The sequence below is a fragment of the Primulina eburnea genome, chromosome 2 (genome assembly GCF_022965805.1).
Source record: "Primulina eburnea isolate SZY01 chromosome 2, ASM2296580v1, whole genome shotgun sequence".
Taxonomy (NCBI): domain Eukaryota; kingdom Viridiplantae; phylum Streptophyta; class Magnoliopsida; order Lamiales; family Gesneriaceae; genus Primulina; species Primulina eburnea.
The window spans coordinates 3,869,389-3,891,560 of record NC_133102.1 but is presented as its reverse complement, the minus strand read 5'-3'; the positions used below and the strand labels follow the sequence as shown (position 1 = coordinate 3,891,560).

The 22,172-nt window shown below is 37.2% G+C and overlaps 2 protein-coding genes and 1 pseudogene across 2 annotated transcripts; 2 read left to right on the top strand and 1 right to left on the bottom strand.

Moving 5' to 3' along the window:
- Positions 1-1,217: 1,217 nt before the first annotated feature.
- On the top strand, positions 1,218-4,656 carry LOC140820909 (rhomboid-like protein 19). Its single transcript, XM_073181291.1, has 8 exons — positions 1,218-1,419; positions 1,532-1,653; positions 2,478-2,538; positions 2,636-2,802; positions 3,112-3,217; positions 3,346-3,548; positions 3,659-3,799; positions 4,315-4,656. Exons 1-8 carry the CDS (start codon positions 1,396-1,398, stop codon positions 4,418-4,420), a joined length of 930 nt encoding a protein of 309 aa, XP_073037392.1. The 5' UTR covers positions 1,218-1,395; the 3' UTR covers positions 4,421-4,656.
- Positions 4,657-6,346: 1,690 nt separating this feature from the next.
- On the top strand, positions 6,347-15,796 carry LOC140820895 (uncharacterized). Its single transcript, XM_073181272.1, has 4 exons — positions 6,347-7,004; positions 7,581-8,495; positions 9,150-10,265; positions 12,711-15,796. Exons 1-4 carry the CDS (start codon positions 6,776-6,778, stop codon positions 15,626-15,628), a joined length of 5,178 nt encoding a protein of 1,725 aa, XP_073037373.1. The 5' UTR covers positions 6,347-6,775; the 3' UTR covers positions 15,629-15,796.
- Positions 15,797-16,376: 580 nt separating this feature from the next.
- Positions 16,377-22,123, bottom strand: LOC140820902 (uncharacterized; annotated as a pseudogene).
- Between the last annotated feature and the right edge of the window lie 49 nt (positions 22,124-22,172).

Below are 22,172 nucleotides of genomic sequence, written 5' to 3'. Positions count from 1 at the left end.
ATAGTTTTGCTGAAGTTATTTTTAGATTTCGTGCTGACATTTTTTTTAATCGATAATCCATGTTGTAGTGGGTGGGGTTATTGATGTGATTGAAAATTAAATGCCTGCAAGTGTGGTTGAAAATCTCAGAATTAGGGCAATACACTTCTCATGATGTTCATAAAATCAACCAAAAATTGAAACTCCAAACCCAACAAGTATCAATATCAAACTAAGATATCAAGGATTGATAATTGTTTCATAGCTGCTACATCCATAAACTCCTCAAGCATGACAACATTTGCCGCCTAAATCAAAGTATTTTCTTTCAACATTTGCTCCAATCGTTCTCACACTAGGTTAAGGCTGTAGGCCATCAGCCAAATCCAATTCTTCCTCTAAATCTAAATCTCATTTTTAAGCATGCAAACATACTGAAAATGTTAAAAAAATGCCAGTTAGCCTAAGGGTGATTACAATATGAATACCTGCTTCAAAGCACGGGACATTGCCAAAACGGCGCCTCTGCCTTCCCCATGAGGTTGAGTAATGTGATATCCATCCACTGATTTACTAATGATATTGTTTCCAAACAAAAGATTGAAACATATCAAAGGTGCAAAAATTGGACAAGTGTGTGTGTGTATAACCTGACATCTCATAACCACGTATTTCTGCATATGTTTTAGCTCCTCGCTTCATTGCATGCTCCAGGTCCTTATCGTTAAACAGGTCTGAATTTGAGGAATAATTTCAATCCTGGTTTAAAATTATCAAGGGATTGTGGAACAAGACATGGAATAATAAAGTGTCGCCCAACAATCCATCAGGTCACTACAACATTCAACAAATTTTGTAGTTCAGCAGGACCATAACAACCATTATGCTAACCAACTTGGTCTTAGGATAAGTCAATAAATGGTACGAAATTAATACATTTTAGCCTCACAAAATTAATATTATAAGAGTTTGTTTGTAAAAATAATTTAATTACAATTTATTAAAATCACGTGATTAAGGTTTGTGCAACTTCAAAATTAGGCACTGACTTTATATAGTTATTATATGATGTTATTATATTATACATTTAATGATCATAACTTTTAGTTTATTAATTTATATGTTTAGAAATTAATAATAATTTTATAAATAATCAATAATTTTTTAAAAAATGAATAATAAATAAAAGGGACCTTGGTCCTCGGCCCCTGGAAAGATATTTTTTTGGGGGGATATTTTGTTAAAATTTTAACTATTTAATAATTAAACAAATCGTCTTCGCCTCAACGAACTATGTAATCAGTTCGTGTTTTAGGCTCAGGTTCTTCAGATTTGATTGCGAATTCAACAATTCGATATCAACAGCCGACTGCAGAATCCGATCAAACCCTAATTCAAACCCATTTTTTCCCCAAGATGAGCTCTGCACAGTTCTCAGGAGTAAGTACTACATGATCAGATCGGAATTTAGTAATGCACAATCAACAGATCTGCGTGTGTTAACCTGTGAAAAATAATAACTTATTCATTTTGCTGAATTATTTTTTTCCAGGGCACGATGTTCTCTGGATTTACAAGGCTCTGCAAAGGGATGGCGGCAGTGCTGATCGGCGGTCACATTGTTGTTCAGTTTTTGCCCTCTGCTGTTTCTTATCTTGCTCTTATTCCAGCCAAGTAATATCCTTTTTCTTTTCATCTCCCTCTGTGTTTTTTTGTGTTTTTTATGCGCCCGGATTGTTTTGGTAGCTTAATGGGGAGGTGGGAGAGTTACTTTAGCCTGATATCTGTTGGTTTATTTATTTGTTTGTTTGGATTTTGGATGACTCGCTAAATAGATTACGATGAAGATCTCAGTTTATCGAGTATTATTAAAAAAAACTCTCTGTACTCTGCCTTACATAGCTGGGGTGGTAAGATATTTGGGTTGCATTAAGCCTTTGGATTTAGAACCAAAATCTCATGTGTGCTTCACTAAAAGAGTGGTCAGTTGGTGCAAAAAAGAAATTGCCTATTGGTGCATTCACTGCAAACAGTATGGAATCATACAGTTGGATGGGAAGAGAAGTGAGTTCCAGGGAGCGGGGCTTGGGGTTTGTGAAAGATTCATCAAATGTTGATACCAGCATGTTGACCTGACTTGTAAACAACAAGGTGAGTGACTGTGGATCCGCTCACCCCCCTCCCCACAGTGAAAACACAGAGAGTAAGAGAGTTGAGTGCATTGCTGCACGTGATCCATTAATTGAAAGTGATTACTGTCCTTTTCTTCTTTTCAACCATGAGTAATGAAAAAGGTCATAAATTCTAGCACATGACCATTATTAGATTAACTTTGGAGTGGAGGCTATAGCAAGCTTTACCTGTGACTGACATTTCCATCAGCTAAAACCCTCAGTCGGGGCCTAGTTTCAGGCATTATTGTTTTTTTGCATAACCTTTCACTTAGATTTAGATTCCAGGAATCATGACACCGCCATTTATTTGTGGATCTACTGTAGGACCATTCCTTTTGCTTGGAACCTCATTACAGCTGGTTACATTGAGCAATCAATATATGGAGTATGTAGTTTTTTTTTAAAAAAAAATTATTTGCAGTCCACTACATTCACCTTTTATTTGTTGTCCTTGGGTTTCAAATATTATCATTGTTTTGCAGGTAGTCATCAGCACCATTGGTCTTCTTTTCCTCGGAAAGCTACTTGAACCTATATGGGGTTCTAGAGAATTTCTGAAGTTCGTTTTTGCTGTTAACTTTCTGACATCAGTCTGCGCTTTCATCACAGCTATTTCCTTGTACTACATTACAAGGGAGGAAAGTTACCTGTAAGTAATGCAAGAGCAACATTTTATGCAGGAAATGTATTTGAGTGCTCTTTTTCCTGCTCCATTCCTTTCCTGTTAATGTTTTTTATTCATGCTTGTTAACTGGAATCACTGTAATTTGGTAAAAAATCTAAGTGAAATATCATGTTCCGTATTCAATCTAATTTGAACCATTCAAAACAAGAGACCTGTCTTTAAAACTTTGACCCTTCAGGCTAGCTGTTATTACCATCATCTATATGTTGCTACCCTGATATCGAAAAATGAGTTTAAGAAAATTATAGTTTCGTAATTGTTGTTATATTGCAGCTATATGCCTATTTCTGGTTTCCAAGGGGTTCTTTCAGGGTTCTTAGTTGGCATCAAGCAAATAATACCTGATCAAGAGCTATCTTGGTTGAAGTTAAAAGCCAAGGTATGGACATTTGCTTTTTATGTTTTTGTTTTATAACAAAAAGTTTTAAATTTATCTCAAAACACGAAAACACTAAGCAATATTTTCTTTTTATTCTTTTAAGTGTCTCTTATTCTACTTTTTTGCAGTGGTTGCCTTCTCTAGCATTGTTGGTGGCTGTGGTTGTAAGTTTTTTTAATGTGGAGTCTGCCTCATCTCTTCCTACCTTAATATTTGGCACCTACATAGGTTGGATTTACCTCAGATACTGGCAGCGTAATACAGAGACGAAACGAAGAGGCGACTCAAGTGATGATTTTGCATTTTCTACCTTCTTTCCTGATTTTTTAAGGTATTTGGCCATACCTCTGGTCTTATTTGTGATTGAGACTTTTTCTTCGTTTCCTTTTATTTCACGTGTCTGCATCACAATACTTACTATGAATGATGGATGATCTGCAGACCTGTCATTAATCCGGTTGCTGCAATTTTTGAACGGATGCTTTGTGGAAGAAGATCTGAAACCTCTGAAGAGTCTAGGGGCTACACTTTAGGGGGTTCCTCGTTTCCTGGTTCAGATCCCATCGAAGCATCTAGGAGGAGGTAATCTTTTGTGCTACTTTGGACTTAACATTCATGGACTTAATTAACTGGTGGGGGCAGATTGCTTGACTTGCCTATGAATTGCATGATTTGCTGTCAGTTGGGGATAACTTGGTGTTTATCTTTATGATGCTTTCTAATTGTTTTAACGTACTACCACTGAGCTAATTTGTTTGCACATATCAAATTAACGGACAGTTTGTCATGATTTATGAGTTATTGGTTTGGTGGTCGATGAGAATTTCTGAATGTTGGAGTGATTGAGCTACAATGCTCATTGAACATCGATATAATACTACAGTACGACCTTTTTTAGTTCTGTGATTTGTTGAAGAATTTGTGTCAGTTTTGTGGGAATGGTGCTTCAACATTAGGAAAAATTGAATTGAGATGTTTTGGACACCTATTACTTGGAAAAGATTGCATGATCTTTCATTCTTGTTGCTTGTCATACGATTTGAATGTCTGGTCGGGACGAAATTAACTCTGCTGAAATGTTTCTTTTAAAACTGAAGGGAGAGAGGTGCGCGTGCGCTGGAAGAACGACTGGGATCAGAGAGACTGGCTGCGGCAGGAACGACAGAGGGGAAAAAGAACGAAGATGCGACGGAAAACGTTTAAAAGCTCGGAAATGCAACCTCATTTGCTCAATTGGATTGGTTTTGTACAGTATGTACTCTGTATTTCTTATTTATACTTTCGGATGCAAGAGGAATTTTTGCCTGTTTTGATTTTCAATCCCCATCATTTCTTTTCCTAAAATAGCAAAATTCATGTAAAATTTGATCTATATTAACACGTCACTGCCAATGGGTCCAAAATAGATTGGGAAAATGAATTAATGCTTAGTTCGACTCTCTTTTTTCCCAAAACATTGTACCACACGTCAGCAGTCCATTTATCAATGAACAGCACGTGACGTGGTTCCACCCCGTGAATTGGAAGAGTCGATGCTAGTGGGGCAGTGCTCCAAAAGGATCTGGGCCATTGATGGTAAAAAAATTGGTGGACTCCATATATGTATGGTTAAAATTGAATCTTTAATCTTCTCACGAGAGCATTGTCCCACAAGATAGGGTGAAATGTTTCCCGTGAATTGATGATGTTCCCTCGACGGAAGAGCATTTTGGGATTTCACTTAAAATAAAATTGGAGGAAAATACTGTGGGAAAAAAATATATATTTAGCGATAGAAAAAAGTAAGTGGACGCCAAAGGAGATTGAATTTGTTGTTAATATTTTTCGTTGAGATCCGCGACCACCACACGAGGAGGCACGCACGCACGCACGTGGGGCCAAGATCTGCTGCGCCGTGTTTTTCTTGCAACTGCTTCGAGTGGTTGTACATTTGTGTTTGTACTCAGAAAAGGCAAAGAAATTTTGTAAAGTCAAACTATTGTTTTATTTTATCAATCTTTGAATTCTAGTTGGTTATCCAACTCTCTGTTGGTGTAATTTAGATTTTTTTAAAAGAAATCTAAAAGTTGATTGGATCGTGGACGTCAAATCAAGGTAGAAAGAAACATTTTAAAAAGCGATAAAAATCATTTGATACAAACAAACGGATGGAAATAATCAAATAATATGAAAAGAGACGAATAAATAAACCATGTTTTAAAAGATAAAAACTTGTGTGAGATTGTACATGTCGTATTTTATGAAACAGATATGTTATTTGGATTATCAATGAAAAAATATTACTTTTTATGTTAAGAGTATTACTTTTTATTGTGAATATCGGTAAGATTGATCCGTCTTACAGATAAAGATTCGTGAGAACGTCTCACAAGAGACCTACTCGTTTTAAAAAACATATCATTAGAATATGAGATATTTAAGATAATTAAGAAAATGTCGATTTAACTATATGAAAAATCTTTGCAACCTCATACATGAGACGAGATCATTGATTCACATATCATCCAACTATATTTATTATTTTATATCTTTTTCATAAATCAATTTCCTCTCAACACGTCAAATTATAAGTGCTTGGAATTTACTATGATTAGTTAGATATGAAATTAATGCGATAACGACATTTTTATTGTATTGTAGTGTGTGTTATTGTCTCGCACATCAGATAATTTTCACAATAAAAGACACAGTGATACCAAAAAATTGTCTGTTATCTCGTTATATTTCACAGCTAAAAGACATCAATATCCACAATTGAAAACACAAACGTCTACTTCACGTGTAACGTTACGATATCATCTTAACCACCTGCTTCGTTCGTTATATCACAGCTAAAAGACATCAGTATCCATAATTGAAAACACAAACGTCTACTTCACATGTAATATTACGATAGCATCTTAACTATCTGTTTCGTTCATTATATATATTGGTACGATGGATCGAAATTATAAAAAAAACTGACATGAACTGTCTATATATATATATCAATATTAAAATTAAAATTATTCAAGATAGTCAATCTCAAACTAAAGTCACTTGCCTCAGTGAGAAGGATGAGACCTCAAGACCAGATTCAAATTCTATTGGCTGCTTTGGTATATAAGTACAACTCGGCTAGATTCTCTTATTCCATACCATCCAAAATGTACAACCACGTATATAGAATCGGCGCGCACGCGGTAGAAACCCTAATCGAACACCCGCCTGCATGTCTCACATCATCGCTGCTCTCTCACAAAACAAAAATAATAATATAATATAATCGAGAATCAGAGCGCCGCGCCCAAGAAAATCCCTCTTCGATTGTCAATTGCCCTCTTCCACCTTTTGTCCCTCATCGCGGCGCATTCTCACTTTCAATTGTCCCAGAAAATGGGAAATCTAAATTAAGGTGTTTTATCGCTTGTGATTGATTGCTTCTTTTTTGATTTTTTTTTGTCCTTGGACCCTGGAGTTCAAATTAGATTGGCATTCTTTTCTTGGCGTACGAGGCATTGAATGAGGTGACAAGGTACAGAAAAAGCCATAATTTGTTAAGTAGTAGTGTAGGATTTGATGCCGGCGGAGCCTTTTCCATGGGATCGGAGAGACTTCCGGAAGCACGAGAGATCCGGGTCGGACCCTCGTTTTGGCGGTGGGTACGGAGGCGGTTGGCCTCCCAGATGGAGAGACCAACACCACCCCGATGCACCGCCGCCCCACCCTCCGCCTTATCGCCGCCAACACTATCAGCAACAACAGCCGCGTTGGTACTCTGATTTCCGTTCTGGCCCTCTTCCTCCAGGTCAGTATTCAATTGGATATCGAATTTCGTAATTTCTTTTACGTATTATTTTCTTCCGGTAATAGAGTCTGAACAGTGCGGTTACCCTTTAGTTTTGTCAAATTGGGCTATACAGAATTTATTTTTGGTTAATTGAAATTGGTCGATTTTTTCGAGTAATCAATGGAAAGTTGAGGTCTTTAGCCCTTAAATTATGGGAAAAGTTTTTCCATACTTCATTCTAAGTAATTTGTGGAAGAAGAAAAGGGGCCCTGGTATGTGGCCATAATTTTCAGGTATGAATTATGTGATTGGTTTTTGGTGGATAAGGTTGGAGTAGATGTGATATGTAAAAAAACTGAAGCATTGAAAAGGTGACGATGTTTATGGTGTTAAATTCGTCTGTGCTCTATTTTTGTTTTTGATCATGTATGCTCTATTCTTTTGATTGCCTTGACAAGTGCTGAAATCTTGCTTAGGCGTGATTTTTTTTTGGGCATCCTTTACCTGGTTATTTTCCCTTTCTGTGCTCTACAAGTTTACAGCCTCCCATTTTTGGGTTTTACAAAATCATTTTCCTCGTTATATCCCCTTAAGGTCATGGAAAGCAAGCTGCTTGGCACATGCATCCTGAGTATGTTGGTCATGGATTTCTTCCCAACGGGTCTCGATTCAGTGACAGGAATTTAGATGAAGAGAATTTTCGGCCTTACGGTCTGGGCAGTGATGGAGTTAGGCATCTCAGAAATTTCAAAGATAATAGGGGGTCCTTTAGCCAAAAATATTGGAGAGCAACCTATCGGGAACCTTCTGCATCATCGGACGGTCCTGGAAGAAGCGTTGAGATTAATGAACAGAGGTCTATAGAGAATGCTGAAGCTCGCAATAATGAGGGTGAGAACAGAAACGAGAACAACTTTTCTCATCCCACTCTTGATGAACTCAAATCAGAAAAACCTGATTCTATTGCAAAAGAACAGCCAGATAAGGGTGATGGCAATGTGGATGAGTTGGTGAATACAGGGAAATATGAGAAAGAAACACGCATGGCGTCAATAAATTGGAAGCCTCTGAAATGGTCAAGGTCAAGGAGCTTATCATCAAGGGGCTCTTGCCTCAGCCATTCAAGTAGCTCAAAGAGCGTGGGAGTGGACTCTATTGAGATAGCTGCTGAGGTGCAGCAAAAGAAAGTGACACCTGTGCAGTCTCCTACAGCTGATGTTGGTGCTTCTGGTTTGATGACATTTGCTGCAGCATCTTCAGAGGAGCCTATTTCCAGGAAGAAGCAACGTCTTGGCTGGGGAGAGGGACTGGCAAAGTATGAGAAAAAGAAAGTTGATGGCCATGAAGACGATGCAATAAATAATTCCATGGTCATCAGATTCGATAATATAGAAGAAACTGTACATGCTCACACCATGAACATGCTTGAAAAGAGTCAAAGAGTTGCAGATTTGGAAGATTGTACCTCACCAGCAACTCCGTCTTTGGCTGCTTGTAGTTCTTCACCAGGTAATATGTGGTCATTGTTACATAATGTACCTTTCTTTTATAGCTTCATTAGCCTTTTATGTAATTACTAATTTACTACCCACAAAATTTAGGTGGGTTAGTAATGACATGGGAGTATGTACACCTGCAAGGAAGTAGAATGCAGAGCATAGATGTGATTTGTTATTGGTGGACATATTTGAGTATTTTCATGACTGCTTTTAAGTGAATTTCAGATGAGCTTTTCATCATTGAATGATTTTTGCTTTATGATGCGAGATTGTTCTTCATGGTAGAGGTAGGCCTGGGATTTATTTTCATTCAACTGTTTATACTTGTCTAGGCATGCAACTAATGTTGTAACCAGTTTACAAAATCGGATCTTGAAGGCAATGCCAAGTATGTAATTTTGAAGTTGTCTAATAATTTTCCTTTAACTTTGTATTGACAGAAGAAGCAATTTCTCATCGCTAGAGAACTTCTGATTGTATTGTTTTGCCTTTTTTAATGATGAAGTTAGCTACATTACATTGCTGATGAACTCCTGGTTGTGATTTTTAATATTATATTTTGGACCGCAGAATTGAGATTGATGACTGTTTATATTATCTCATTTGTTCAGTAGGTTTCTTCTTCTTCCTTAATACTTATTTCGTTTTTGTTTGAATGTTACAGGGAGTGAAGAGAAAGAAACAGTCAATTGTGCTAAAGTTGACCACGGAGCATCTAATTTCACATGTTCACCCAGTACTGTATCCCAGACTCCCTTTGATGGACCGGTGCTTAAGTCAGAAAGCCTGGAACTTTCATCACTCTCTAGCATGAGTTCTTTGGTTAGCGAATTGTTACCATCTGGGGATCAAAGTTCTGGGACTTATTATGTGGGAGCCAGCAAGTTGTTCTTGTGGAAGAGTGACGTGTCCAAAGCACTTGAAATGACAGAATCTGAGATAGATTCGCTGGAAACTGAACTCAAGTCATTGATATCAGAACGTAGAAGTTACTGCCCTCTTCCAGATGTTCCCAGCTTGCAACCAGAAGAGACCCACTTAAAACATTTTGAGGAGCAAGTTACTGATTCCAATTTTTCTTTCAGGCATGCTCCTTTGCACCTTGTTTCATCTGAATGTACAATTGTTGAAAATGCACCTGTCGCAATCAAAGCCGAGGACGTGAGGTTGAAAGTAGAGAATACTGATTACACAGGATGTGCTTCCTCAAAATGTGTTGAGGTGTCTTCTTCTGTGGAGGACTTTTGTCCTCAGACTGCTAGAGGTTTGGTGAATTTGGCTGGTAACAATTCTAGTAACTTGGTCGAAAAATGTCTAGATAATGGTCTGTATGATGGGAAGAATGCTGGCCATGCTGATTATGATGAGCTGACTGTAACCAAAAGTTGTCCAGATCTTGCTGAGATCTGTGATATGCGTTATGATATTCCGGATATTTATCACTCAATATTGGCTTCTAATAAAGATTCTGCAAATGTGGCTTCTGAGGCTTTAAATAAGTTAGTACCTTCCGAAAATAATATTTTCAATTTTGGAATGTGTTACAGTGTCTCTTGCTTGCAAGGCGATCTCACAGTTATCAAAAAGAACTTTCTAAGGAGGAAGCGATTTCTAAGGTTCAAGGAGAAGGTTCTTACTCTTAAATACAAGTTATTTCAGCATTTCTGGTTGCAAGGTCGATTAGTTTCTGTGAGGAAACTTCGAGCGTTGGCTCACAAGAAACCAGATCTAATTGGGCATAAAAAGCATCGTTTCAGTTGTGCTCGGATTTCTGCAGCTGGTAAAAAAACATCCATCACTTCGTAACTACGTCAATTTTATGTACTCGTCAAGTGTTTTATATTTTGACACAGTTGCAACACCTAATCAATACTCAGAAGGAGGTGCATTTTGGTATAATACACTAATACCGTAAAGTTCTAATATGTGGTGAAAATTTCATATATTCATCCAGTACTTACACGTTAGAGAATGGATGACTTACTTTGTATTATCCACCTGGGCCTTAAATACATTTAAGACACCCTTTAGAGGCATCTTGAGCCTTTAAGTGCACCAAGACTTGTTCTTTATCACCTAGGTTGTCTCTAGACACAAGCTATAGCCACTATCTTCATTGGGCCTTGAACTTAGGCGCTTACCCTTGACTAGAACTGGGTATTGTTTTGGAATTAATGACACATGGTGAAGCTCTTTAATTATACTTTGTTTTAACTTTAACGTTGTGTTGACTGTGATGCATTTTTATGTCAGAATTGTGAGTCTTTTTTGGTAGGAAGTTTTCTGGCTTGCCCTTGGTTTCGTAAGATATACGACTGTGATTGGCATTTATTTTCATGCATTCAGTTGGTTTTTTGTCACAGAAAACTCAATTCTGATACTAGGATTAGAGATCGCATGAGTGTTTGGAGGTCAATTTCATTTGTCTTCAAATATGAAGAGCTGAGTTTTGGCAATTCTTTGAAGAATACTGAATGCTGATAATAGGAATAAAGATCGTATTGCAAATCAATTTCATTTGGCCCTTTGGCTGAAAAATGAGTTTATGCTACAGATATTTGATGCTAGTTTGGATTCATCCTAGGCGCAGCGATTCACTAAGGCGAGCCCAGACACTCGCCTGGACTAGCCTTGGAAGTTCACTCAGGAAGTGCGCCTAGGTGAGTTTTTTTTAATTACTTGTTTAAAACAAATAACCCAAACCCAAACCCAAAACCTAGAAACCCAACGCCCCAACACATGAATCTGAAGAAGAGAGCTCTGAACAGAAGAACAAAGTGATGGAATTTACATCCAAAACAACCAGAAAATGACCAATTTCACATGTTTTAGATGAAGAAGTAAAAATTGATGTTGATCAAGAAAATGATGTAGTCAAATAATACAAGTCTGAAAGTTGTAGAGACTTTGATGATTCGATGAAAGAAAATGAACTTGATTTGGATGATTGAAGAATTTTAATCATGTTTCTGATTACTATGAACTTATTAATTATTTTTTGTTTTGTGTGACATTGCGACTTAATTATTTCTTATTTTAATATATTTATTCTAAAATAAATAAATTTTGTAAATAATTTAAAAATGTGCGCCTTGCGCCTAAGACGCCGTGGCCCTTGCGCGCCTCGGTGAGGCTTTCGCCCGTGACAACTATGGCCGCAAGGGAGATAGACGTATGCATGCAGATTGCTGGGCTTTTTTAACATTAAATAAATAGGGATTGTGTTTGTTATTTGGCATTAAAGAACCATTTTTCTATAAATTTGGTTAATAAAACATTCTTTTAGTCTAATTGCTTCTGTAACAAAACAGGACTGGACTGGACTAAAAATCTTAGATGCCTATGTGTGGCAACTGAAATAAACTTGTGATTTTATAGTGTCATACATCTTCCTTCGCCTGTCTGCATGCTGCATGAAAATGGGAGCTAACTATGATCTTCTCATCACTTTATTGCTTTGTTGTAAATAATCAGATACGAGAAAAGTAGTTCTTGGCTAATTGATCAGTTGGTTTGATTTGTGATGGTCTGTAATGTTTGAAGTGTCTGCATTAACGATTGATGATATATGTACCGGTGATTGCTTTAAAAATGAGCCGGTTTGTGGTTTGGAGTGGTTCTTTGTTATGAGCTTGTGATGAGGATCTAGTTTTTGGACAATGGATAGGTCGATCTTTGAGCTCCGAGATAGGTTTGTGGGTTATTCTGTCATTTTTATCTATCTTGAATAATTTTTAGGGGCTCGTTCCTTGACAGAACCCATTGATCTCTTTAGTATAGTAATTATTTGGAATTCAAGATATCCTTTTATTCATTAGTTGAGTAGTTTAAATACAAAAAAAGAGTCATCATTTAGGAAGGGCCTGGCTTAATGCATTCTTATATCCCGAAAGTATGCCATTTATGGAAAAAATGGAAAGTAACTAAAGATTGTATCAATACTTGCAGATTTTCATATTTTTTATTCTTGAATCTTCTATGACTGAATTGTTGGTAAATTATGTCCTTGGGCTTTGCATCTTGATCCGTTTGCATACTGGTCTGGTCTGACGTGTTTGGGTCCATGACATTCCTTTCTGTAGTTTTTTGCAAATATTACCTGATTGTCCTTATGTATTTCCTTGTATATTTCATTCATAGCTGGAACATATTTAGATTCCAAATTGGTTTTGTATCAGAAAATTCCTCCGGACTTTTCATTAATTCTCCTTGACTATGTTTGCAGCTGGGAACTCTGAAACAGTCTTGGCAGAAGATGTGATTGATTTTGTTAGCGAGCTGCTTTCAGTGTCCTCGTTTAAACCATATAGAAATACTTTGAAGATGCCTGCTTTAATTTTGGACAAGAAGGAGATGCAGATTTCGAGGTTTATTTCAGATAATGGTCTTGTGGAAGATCCTCACACCCTTGAAACAGAAAGGTCTATGATCAATACCTGGACGCCTGAAGAGAGGGATATCTTCATAGATAAGCTTGCTACTTTTGGGAAAGATTTCAGGAAGATTGCATCCTTTCTAGATCATAAAACAACAGCAGAGTGTGTTGAGTTTTACTACAAGAACCACAAATCGGACTGCTTTGAGAAAGCTAGAAAGAAGCCTGACATTTTTAAATGTGGTAATTCCCAATCGACTACATACCTTGTTGCATCAGGTAAAAGATGGGGCCGTGGGGCTGCTTCGGCTTCCCTTGATATTCTGGGCGCAGCATCAGCAGTTGTGGCTCATGCCAATATGGGTGCAGAGGTTCACCAGAAATGCATGTCTAGGTTTTCTTTTGGTGCATCTACTGGTCACAAAGCACCAAGGTCGTATGATAGTTCTTTTCAGAGGTTTAACGGTCCAGATCTGTACGACAATGAGAGAGAAGCCATAGCTGCTGATGTATTGGCTGGTATTTGTGGTTCCATATCGTCCGAGGCTCTGAGTTCTTGCATCACGAGTTCAGTTGATCCTGTGGACGGATATCAGGATTGGAGGTGCCAGAATGTTCGGTTTTCTATGAAGCGTCCTTCAACCCCTGAAGTTACATTGAGTGTTGATGATGAGTGCTCCGATGAGAGATGTGGGGAGCTGGATTATACTGATTGGAGTGATACGGAGAAATCAATCTTTATTCAGTCCCTGTCATCTTATGGCAGAGATTTTGAGAGGATCTCACAATGTGTCAGAACAAGATCGAGGGACCAATGTAAGGTTTTCTTTAGCAAAGCTAGGAAGTGTCTTGAGTTGGATCTGATTCAACCTGGACAAGGTAATGCAGTCTCTGGTGATGGTAATGGAGGTGGTAGTGACATGGAAGATGCTAGTGCTGTGGAAACTGGGTCTGTTGTTTTCAATGAGGGGTCGGATTGCAAGATGGAAGATCTTCTGCCATCTGACATGAAATCAAGGCATGAATATGATGTAATCGAATGTAAACGGCATTTGAAGCTTGATTCAAAGAGATGTGAATTGATGGGTGATTGTCAACTTCATAATCATGTTATGGACTTCAATGTGGATATCATTAGACGGAATAGTGCAAATGACGTGTGTGTATATGTGCAGGAACTCGGTACCATGGACGTATCCTCTGATGAGGAAACTGTACAAAAGGTTGAAGAGACAGCTGAGCATCGCTTGCGTAAGGAATCAAGTGAAGGTGAGGACATGGTTTTGGTTGAGGTTTCGGATGGGCATCTTGGGAAAGATTGCCGAGAACCAGAACTTGTGTTCGCTGATAAGAAAGTTGAAGATACTGATGTTAATTCTGCCAATATCAGTGGCATAAATTGCACGGTTCTTGGGATGAAGTGTGAGTTGCAGCTGACTGAGAATGCCTCTCCCCCTCTTCTGGATGTACATTCTGCTACACAAGCTGATTATATTTCTTTCCAAAAGAAGGCTGTGCTTGAAAACTGTAATGAAAAATCTTGTGTCGATCCATGGGAGAAGAGTAGTCATATAGCATCCTTGAGGTCCTCAACACTGTTCTCTGTTCCAATTAGATATCAGAAACTTTCAAATCATAATGCTTTATCAGCTGTTGGTGTTGATTGGGTTGATGATGAGCATTCTCAGAGCATTGTTGGTACAGGTGATTGTCAGCAGCATTTATCTGGTCACACGTGTTCAGATCCTCGTCAGTTCCTAAGAGGGTCCTCGGTTCCCAGGCCAATAGTGAACAAGGAGATGAAAGGATTTGTTAGTTGCAAAAAAACAGTTCCGCTTCAAAATTCCTCTCATGGAAAAATGTATTCTACCCATCGTGCAGGGTTCTCTCTTCAGAAGTGTAGGAGCTCAAGATTTCATTCCCATGAAATCGAGGCTTTGCATCCATTGCAACCACACAGCATTGGTCAATCTAGAACCCAAGCCAGCTGCTCATCTAATGTGGAAAAACCTTTTAGGAATGGTGATGTAAAATTGTTTGGTAAGATCTTAGCATCCTCCGAGCAGAAATCAAATTGTAGCGGGCAACCAACTGATGACAATGGTGGTCAGCATCATATATCCAATGGCCCGACTCGGAACCTGAAATTAAATGGTGATCAGAAGGTCAGCGTAGGTTCAGCAGTGTCAAAATTTGATAGTAACCACCACCTCGGCTCTGGAAATACTCCTGTTACGAATTTCGGTTTTTGGGATAGGAACAGGATGCAGACTGGCCTCCCTCCCGTGGCCGACTCTTCCCTCTTGTTGGCCAAGTATCCCTCAGCATTTAGTAATTATTCTATGCCTGCAGCAAAAGTCGAGCAGCCACCACTTCAGAGAATAGTGAAGAGCAGTGACCGCTCTTTCAACTGTGTTTCAGTTTGTCACAGTAGAGATCTATGCAACAGCAATGGGTTGACAGACCATCTAAAGAGTCTAGAGGCGCGACCTTTGACCACAGATATGAAGAACCCACAAGATATATTTATCACTGACATGCAAAGAAGGAACATATTGAATGTCGTCTCAGGAATTCAACAGCAATCAAGAGGGATTGTTGGAGTTAATGTTGGAAGAGTACTTGTTGGAGGCCAGTGTTCTGGTGTCTCAGATCCAGTTGCTGCCATCAAAATGCACTATGCTAAAGCTGAACAATTTTGTTTGCAGTCGGGGAACATGATGAAAGAGGACATCACGTGGAGAAGAGAAGGGGACATAGGCAGGTAGTAGCAACCCTTCAGCGGTAAAATGTCTTATTTTTCCGCAATGTAAAATAGTTTTTTAGGACCAATTCAGAATCCATCCGTTTGATGTTATAATTCTAGATGTGATGTCTCAGAAACCTTGTATTTACTGTATTTAGTTAATGGAAATACAGAAATAATCTGTCACAAACTTGAGGGGGAAGATATCTCTGGGCACGCTTGTCATTTGTGCGTCAACTTGTTTTGACGTAAGTTGTTCCTACCTTTTTAAGGCAAACATTGAATGGGAGAGTTTGGATGTTTCCCTAAAGGACCAAATGGCGCTGCCAATTTCACCGAATGCAAAATACTTAGTTTTCCCAAGTTTCTAACCATGACGGTACGAGAAATCGGATCCCACCTGCCTATATTTCACAACCAGACAAGTGAAAGGAATTGTTGTATTCACCCCTATTTGAGAGATGAGGCTGAGGTTGAAGATTTATGGAAAAATAGTCTCTGCCACAGCAGTTGTTCATCAAATATAGAGAGGACGCTAAAACATCATTTGGTATTCTCTATCATCGAAATCAGCAGAAAACTACATACGGCCACTAAAAGTACTTCTTTTCTTACAATAATAAACTTACATTTGAAATGACAGGTAAAATACTACTAAAAATCTGGAGTGCTGATCAAAATAATATGCACAACTTTGTAATAACTCGCCCTAAACCATGACATTAAAGAGTAGGAGAACATAGTACTACTGCTATTCAGCAAATAGGAAACTTGAGAGAATATGTGAATATATTATGGACAGCAGTACTACTGCTATTTATGATCGTGGACACAGCTGAAAGTAGGCATGAAGACACCCAGTTACGCCGACAAAAAAATTTTGAACTTTATTTGACAGTACCTCGACTCCGACCAAAGTATACTATTATACAATCACTGCACCAAAGTACAAACTGTTATACAATTGATTGTATAACAGGCAGTAGATATTTCAATGGTGTGATTTAATCTGGTATTGAGTCCAAGCTATTGCTTCCTAGTGCATTTGCTTTCCTCTCTGCCTGAAGTGAGCGGCATATGGACTCAAGTTTTTCCTTTTCATTTCTTGTTTTTTCGAGCTGTTTCTTCAAACGTTCCCGCTGTATAAATATAGGATGTTAATGTTTCCTACGCAAGTTGAAGACAGCAGTCCTGATGAATGCTAATGTCAGAAAGCATGAAAATTTGTCATATCTAATGCCGGATATAAAACCACCACATTCTTAGCGAAAATAAAATGCAACTTGTTTGCAATTGCTTGGTAGGTAAAAATGATATATATTGTCATGATTCTGTTAGACTGAAGAAGTACTATCTTCATATTACCAACGATTTCATCAGAAGTTGGGCTTTCAATGGATCTCTTTTACAAACATGGGAATTTGCTAGGTTATTTTCCAAGTACCTGTATTAACTGGCAAAACACTGTTCCTACAACAATTATGTGAAGAAAGACATGATAAGGGAATAAGGCATGGAATTGACAAAGGTCCATTGCAAGGAGATTTTAAAATCAAACATACCTCATCTGCAAGTTCTATAAGAGTAACGTCTGATTTTTCGCATTCGCTCTTCAAAAAGGTGTTTTCCTTCTTAAGTTCCTTCATCGATTTCGCCATCTTGGTTCAAGAACAGAAACATCAAGGATGACAACAATTTGCTTTACAAAGAAAAAGAAATATCCATAATGTTGTGATATATCTTTGACATTTAAGCATGGAACACTTTCGTACTCTCTCAATTTCTTGCTTAAAACTTTCAAAACCTCATTGCTTTTCAGTAATGCTTCCTGGGAAACAATTAAAGAATAAATTGGCTGTGTCAGACAAAGAAAAAATTGAAATGAAAGAAGAAAAACAGGACTAGGACATAAACTGGAATTCATCCTCTATCTACATTTAACTTTGTTTTAAATAATTTCAATTAGTTACACATAGGTGATTCTAGCAGGAAATAATCTGGAATTCATCCTCCTGGAACTAGTTTATGGACAACATTACGCTGCCAAATCATTGCAGGAAATCCAAATAGTAAGTCTGTTATTTTGCGCTTGAGAGATAGACTTATCATATTACAAAGTCTTCTTCCAAGGAAACCTGGTGTATGCATAAATTCTACTTGGTCCATGTCTGCCAGCACAGCATCTGTTTGAAGAAAAATGGAGAACTTTTCGAGGTGATTTCAGTTCTATCTCAGATTATTAGGGATTCAGGCAGATAAATAGGTCCATGCTTATTATCATTATCTTTCAACAACAAAATAAAATATAATTCTGGAAAGTCAACTCAGTACATCAAGAACAAAGGGAAAATGATTGTTATTGTCTATCTCAATCAAACCTAGGAAGTCATAAAATAACTTCAACTTTAATGATCTTTAACATTGTGCAAAGATAATTGGGAAACTTTAATGTGTGTCTATAAAAGAAAATACTACCGATTTATCATTAAAAGAATCACCCTGTAAGGTGTTTCGTGAAAGAAACATTGTCCTACCTGAATTGTTGTAACTTTTCCCCGTCAGCAGTTAGCTGCAACCTCAAATTCTTTTCAGTTTCTAGCAATTGTGCAACTTGCTCTGCATAGAGTTTCATCTGGGACTGCTCCTGTTTCAATTTCATTTCTTGTTGCTGATGTTTCAAATCGGCAAGCTGAAGTTAGAGTGTTTTTTGTTTCAACTGGCAAAGCCAAGTTATGTGAAACGTTCAATTTTTGGATAAAACTAGTAAATACACAAGAAAAAAAATTCTTATTACTAGAAATAAAACACGTGGCAGTGTAACTACCTTCTGTGCATGTTGCTGCTCAAGTTGTTTTAACTTGGTCTTTAACCTGAATTGGGAGAATTTCACGAACCATTTTAAACAATTGAAAATTTCAAGAAAAAAAAAGCACACAGAAAGACAGGAACATAATTTAACAGTTCTCAGTAATTTATTATTTTAAAATATTAACGCGCAGAGTACATTAAATAATAAACATCTATTTATTTCTTATCCGCACAGTGACCATAAAAAACGATTATAACATGATCAGGACAAATATGCAAGAAACTCGAGATTGAATCCAGACAGATGGTCCCTGAAACTAGATAATGGAACCGATCTCTCCAACATAATTCCTGATCCACAATGAAACCTAAATCTTTAAATTTATTGCACATAGCAGGAACTCAGGAACAAGATGGTTGCGGACATCAAGACAAATGGAAAACCAGAGATAGTTGAAGTAATGGCTTTAATCATTTGGCTCTATATCTTGACCAAGGTGGTTCCACAGAGAAAGGCTGACTTAGTAATTATGAAAATAAGATTGAAATGACTTATTGATTCAGTCAATTTTAGATATTAACAAACCTGGAATCATCAGAAGCATGGATAATGTGCACTTGCACGAAACTGGAAAGGCAGTAAGTTCCAATCAAAGTAAGAATGTCAAGCAATTGAACTCTAACCGTCTTTTCATCTAGTTACACACAACACTTCAAATAGTTATATGTCACCAAACATCTTTTCTGCTAACAATGTACCCAACAGGAATCAACACATCAAACATTCTATTTTGACATAATTTCATGAGCATGACAACATTTCATAGAACAAGTATATGCTCATTTATGCAAGGTCTTAAAAGGATAAGAAGAAGCAGGCATATTTACAACTTCTTTTTATCCATCATATCCATGACCTTCAATCTTACATCTCGTTCTCTTTCAGTTGAGATAGGCATTCATCTTTTTGCTCCTCCAGTTTACTACTTACTTCCTGCGATAGAGTGGAGAAAGATGAATATGAAAGAAAAGTAAAATGAACAATAATCCAGTGTGAGACCTTTGTGCATGAAGAGATAAAGTTCCAGAGAGAAGTATCGGCCTGTTAGATGCTAAAAGGGTAAGATTGCAAGCTTACTCAAGACAGTCAGATCAACATTCAAGAAAACATGCTTAAAGAAAAGTTTTGATGCAGCCTGAAATAGGTTTGGAGTAGCATCCTAGATTCATCACAAGGAAATCCAATCTGGTGAGTAGCTAATAATGATGATGTGGAAAGAGCTATCACCAAATAAGAGGACGAACCATGTTGCCAACTAAATATGAGAGCTATAAAAACACGGAATAACCCAAAATCTGGAAAACCAAAAATTACATACACAAAAAAAAGAGGGAAATATAGGGAGTGCGAGGAAGGGAGGGCAAGAAACAAACAAGTTAAAAAATTCTACAAAAAGTTGACAGTCTAGTTAAATAAACGAGTCGTTCACAGTGGACAATGGACAACGACAACCAAAATGCTACCTAATTAACATGTTGGTAAAAAGAAACCAATCCTTTTACTTCATATCATATCAAACTATAAAGGTTGACATGGAAAAGGGGTTAATTTTACATAATGAAAGGTATGAGAGATTGGGCTGCATCTGATCCTAACCCCTAGATAAAACCAAAGACAGACATAGCTTTACAGTATATTAGAAAGAGTTTGTGTATACCTTAATTGCATCTGGAAACTTGTTTGACAGATCTACTCTTAGATTTTGACCATCTGAGGACACTCGTTTGCATTCATCCTGAAAAAGTAGAGCAATCCCTCATTGTTTCAAGCCAATACTATCGATGACGAGGCAGAGAAGATCAATATAACCACACCATATTAAATGAAGAAACAATAAGTGGCAATCAAGTAACCGCAATGGTGTTTCTGAAGCACAAAATGATACGTTGAGCATTAAACCTCAAGATTGATGGAAAACAAACTATGAATTTTTCGAACCTTTCTCATTCTGTTTGTGAAGAGTGACACATCTTCAACCACAATATCTCTTACTATTTAACGAAGAAAGAGGGCCTTATAAAACCGAATTTGGTATATTTAAGTGGCATTCCAAAACAAGCCTTCAAGGTAATAAAGATGAAAGATTAAATAACTAAAATCGATTATATTGTAATTCTGTACATATTTTTAAACTTCCTACGACTTCTCATAACCTCCATCCCACTAATCCATTAGATAATCTTAATTGCCATTACATTTTTTTTACAAATCACTAAAATTTTATTAGAAAAGTAATTTTAACAAGTAAATACATTACATATACGCAACACACACATTGTTTACGCTAGTTTACTTAGTGACAAGTACAATACAGAGAGCTCCTGATAAGAAAAGAAAAACTTAAAGAGATGCAATCAGCATACAACATATAATGACAAGCATTCCTTCACATCCAAATTGAATCACAGCACACACGTAAACAAAGAGAGTAAGAGGCTTTTAAATGAAATTGGGATTCTAAAGTGGGTATAGATGAAACCAACAAGCCTGGAAAATGCATGAGCTGGAGCAGACATATTATGCAAGACAAGGCAATTCCATTAGCATTTTATTTTGCCGTTGCAGCTCCCGACACGATGACTCAAGTTTATCTCTAACAGCAACTGCTGCAGAAGAGAGGAATCCATGGATTAGCAAATAACAGGAAAGACTCTGAGAGTCACGACGATATAAAGCAGTCCATTTCAGTTAAATATGCGAGGTTATGATAGTCAAAAGAATCAAGTAAATACATTGAGATCCTCTGGCATGCACTCATAACGAGATTACACAGTAAATAGGCATCACATCAAAGCATCTAAGACGAACTCAACATGCTCAATAACATAAATATACAAAATTTTGAAGGAAAAACAACTAGGAAAAAATGGAAGTCAAAAGCATGGATCTACAAATCCTTCAGAAAACATCGATGAGAATATTAACATTAGGGGATTGTTTGTCAAAAAGATAATCGAGTACCAGAATCTCTTTCAACAATGACTTGTTGATACTTCAAAGTGAATTTCAAAACTCTTTCTCTGATATAACGGAACGCTTTACATTCTTATGCTTCACTTCGGAGACTTCCTGGCATAAAATAAAGGTGCAAGAGTAATAACTAATACTGAAACCAAAAGGTATTGCATAAAAATTTTAATGTTAATCTTTTCAATCTATAGATGACTTTCCAATAATGAAGTGCACAGAAAGTGCATAAAGATTATTCATTTTTTCGCTCCCCATGAAAAATTATATGAACTGTATAAACTTTTGAAAACTTAGCAGGGTAAAAGGAGGCAATTTATATATCAATAACAAATCAATTAATATTTTTAAGACACTGCCACTGGCATTACTGAATACCATTTTGTTGTCCTCAGCACTTCCTCTCAAAGAAATATCTTCCAAACGAACTGCCTGAATAGCCATATCTTTGTCAAAAGCTGCAAAATCAAGTGTTGTGAATTGTTAGTAACTCAGAGAATCAAAATAACATTAAAAAATAAACTATTCTAAATTCCATGTCACATAGTTCTGAAAATTAATGGCAGGAGTGGTAGCAGATAATTGACCATTTGGATGACGATAGCCTGTTAACATCTGTAGTGCTTTAAGGATTTTGCAGATCAAACCAAATGAAGTTCGAAAATTAAAGGGTTTTAGCATTTCGATAATGTGATGGGGTATTTGTATTGGGTATATTGAATGTTGTCTT

What these genes read in the sequence shown, in the direction of transcription:
- LOC140820909 (XM_073181291.1), top strand. Translation starts at nt 1,396, where the DNA reads ATGAGCTCTGCACAGTTCTCAGGA. An exon ending in GCTCTGCACAGTTCTCAGGA is followed by an intron (nt 1,420 to 1,531) that starts GTAAGTACTACA and finishes ATTTTTTTCCAG; the next exon opens with GGCACGATGTTCTCTGGATT. An exon ending in ACAAGGGAGGAAAGTTACCT is followed by an intron (nt 2,803 to 3,111) that starts GTAAGTAATGCA and finishes GTTATATTGCAG; the next exon opens with CTATATGCCTATTTCTGGTT.
- LOC140820895 (XM_073181272.1), top strand. Translation starts at nt 6,776, where the DNA reads ATGCCGGCGGAGCCTTTTCCATGGGATCGGAGAGACTTCCGGAAGCAC. An exon ending in TGCTTGTAGTTCTTCACCAG is followed by an intron (nt 8,496 to 9,149) that starts GTAATATGTGGT and finishes TGAATGTTACAG; the next exon opens with GGAGTGAAGAGAAAGAAACA. An exon ending in TGCTCGGATTTCTGCAGCTG is followed by an intron (nt 10,266 to 12,710) that starts GTAAAAAAACAT and finishes CTATGTTTGCAG; the next exon opens with CTGGGAACTCTGAAACAGTC.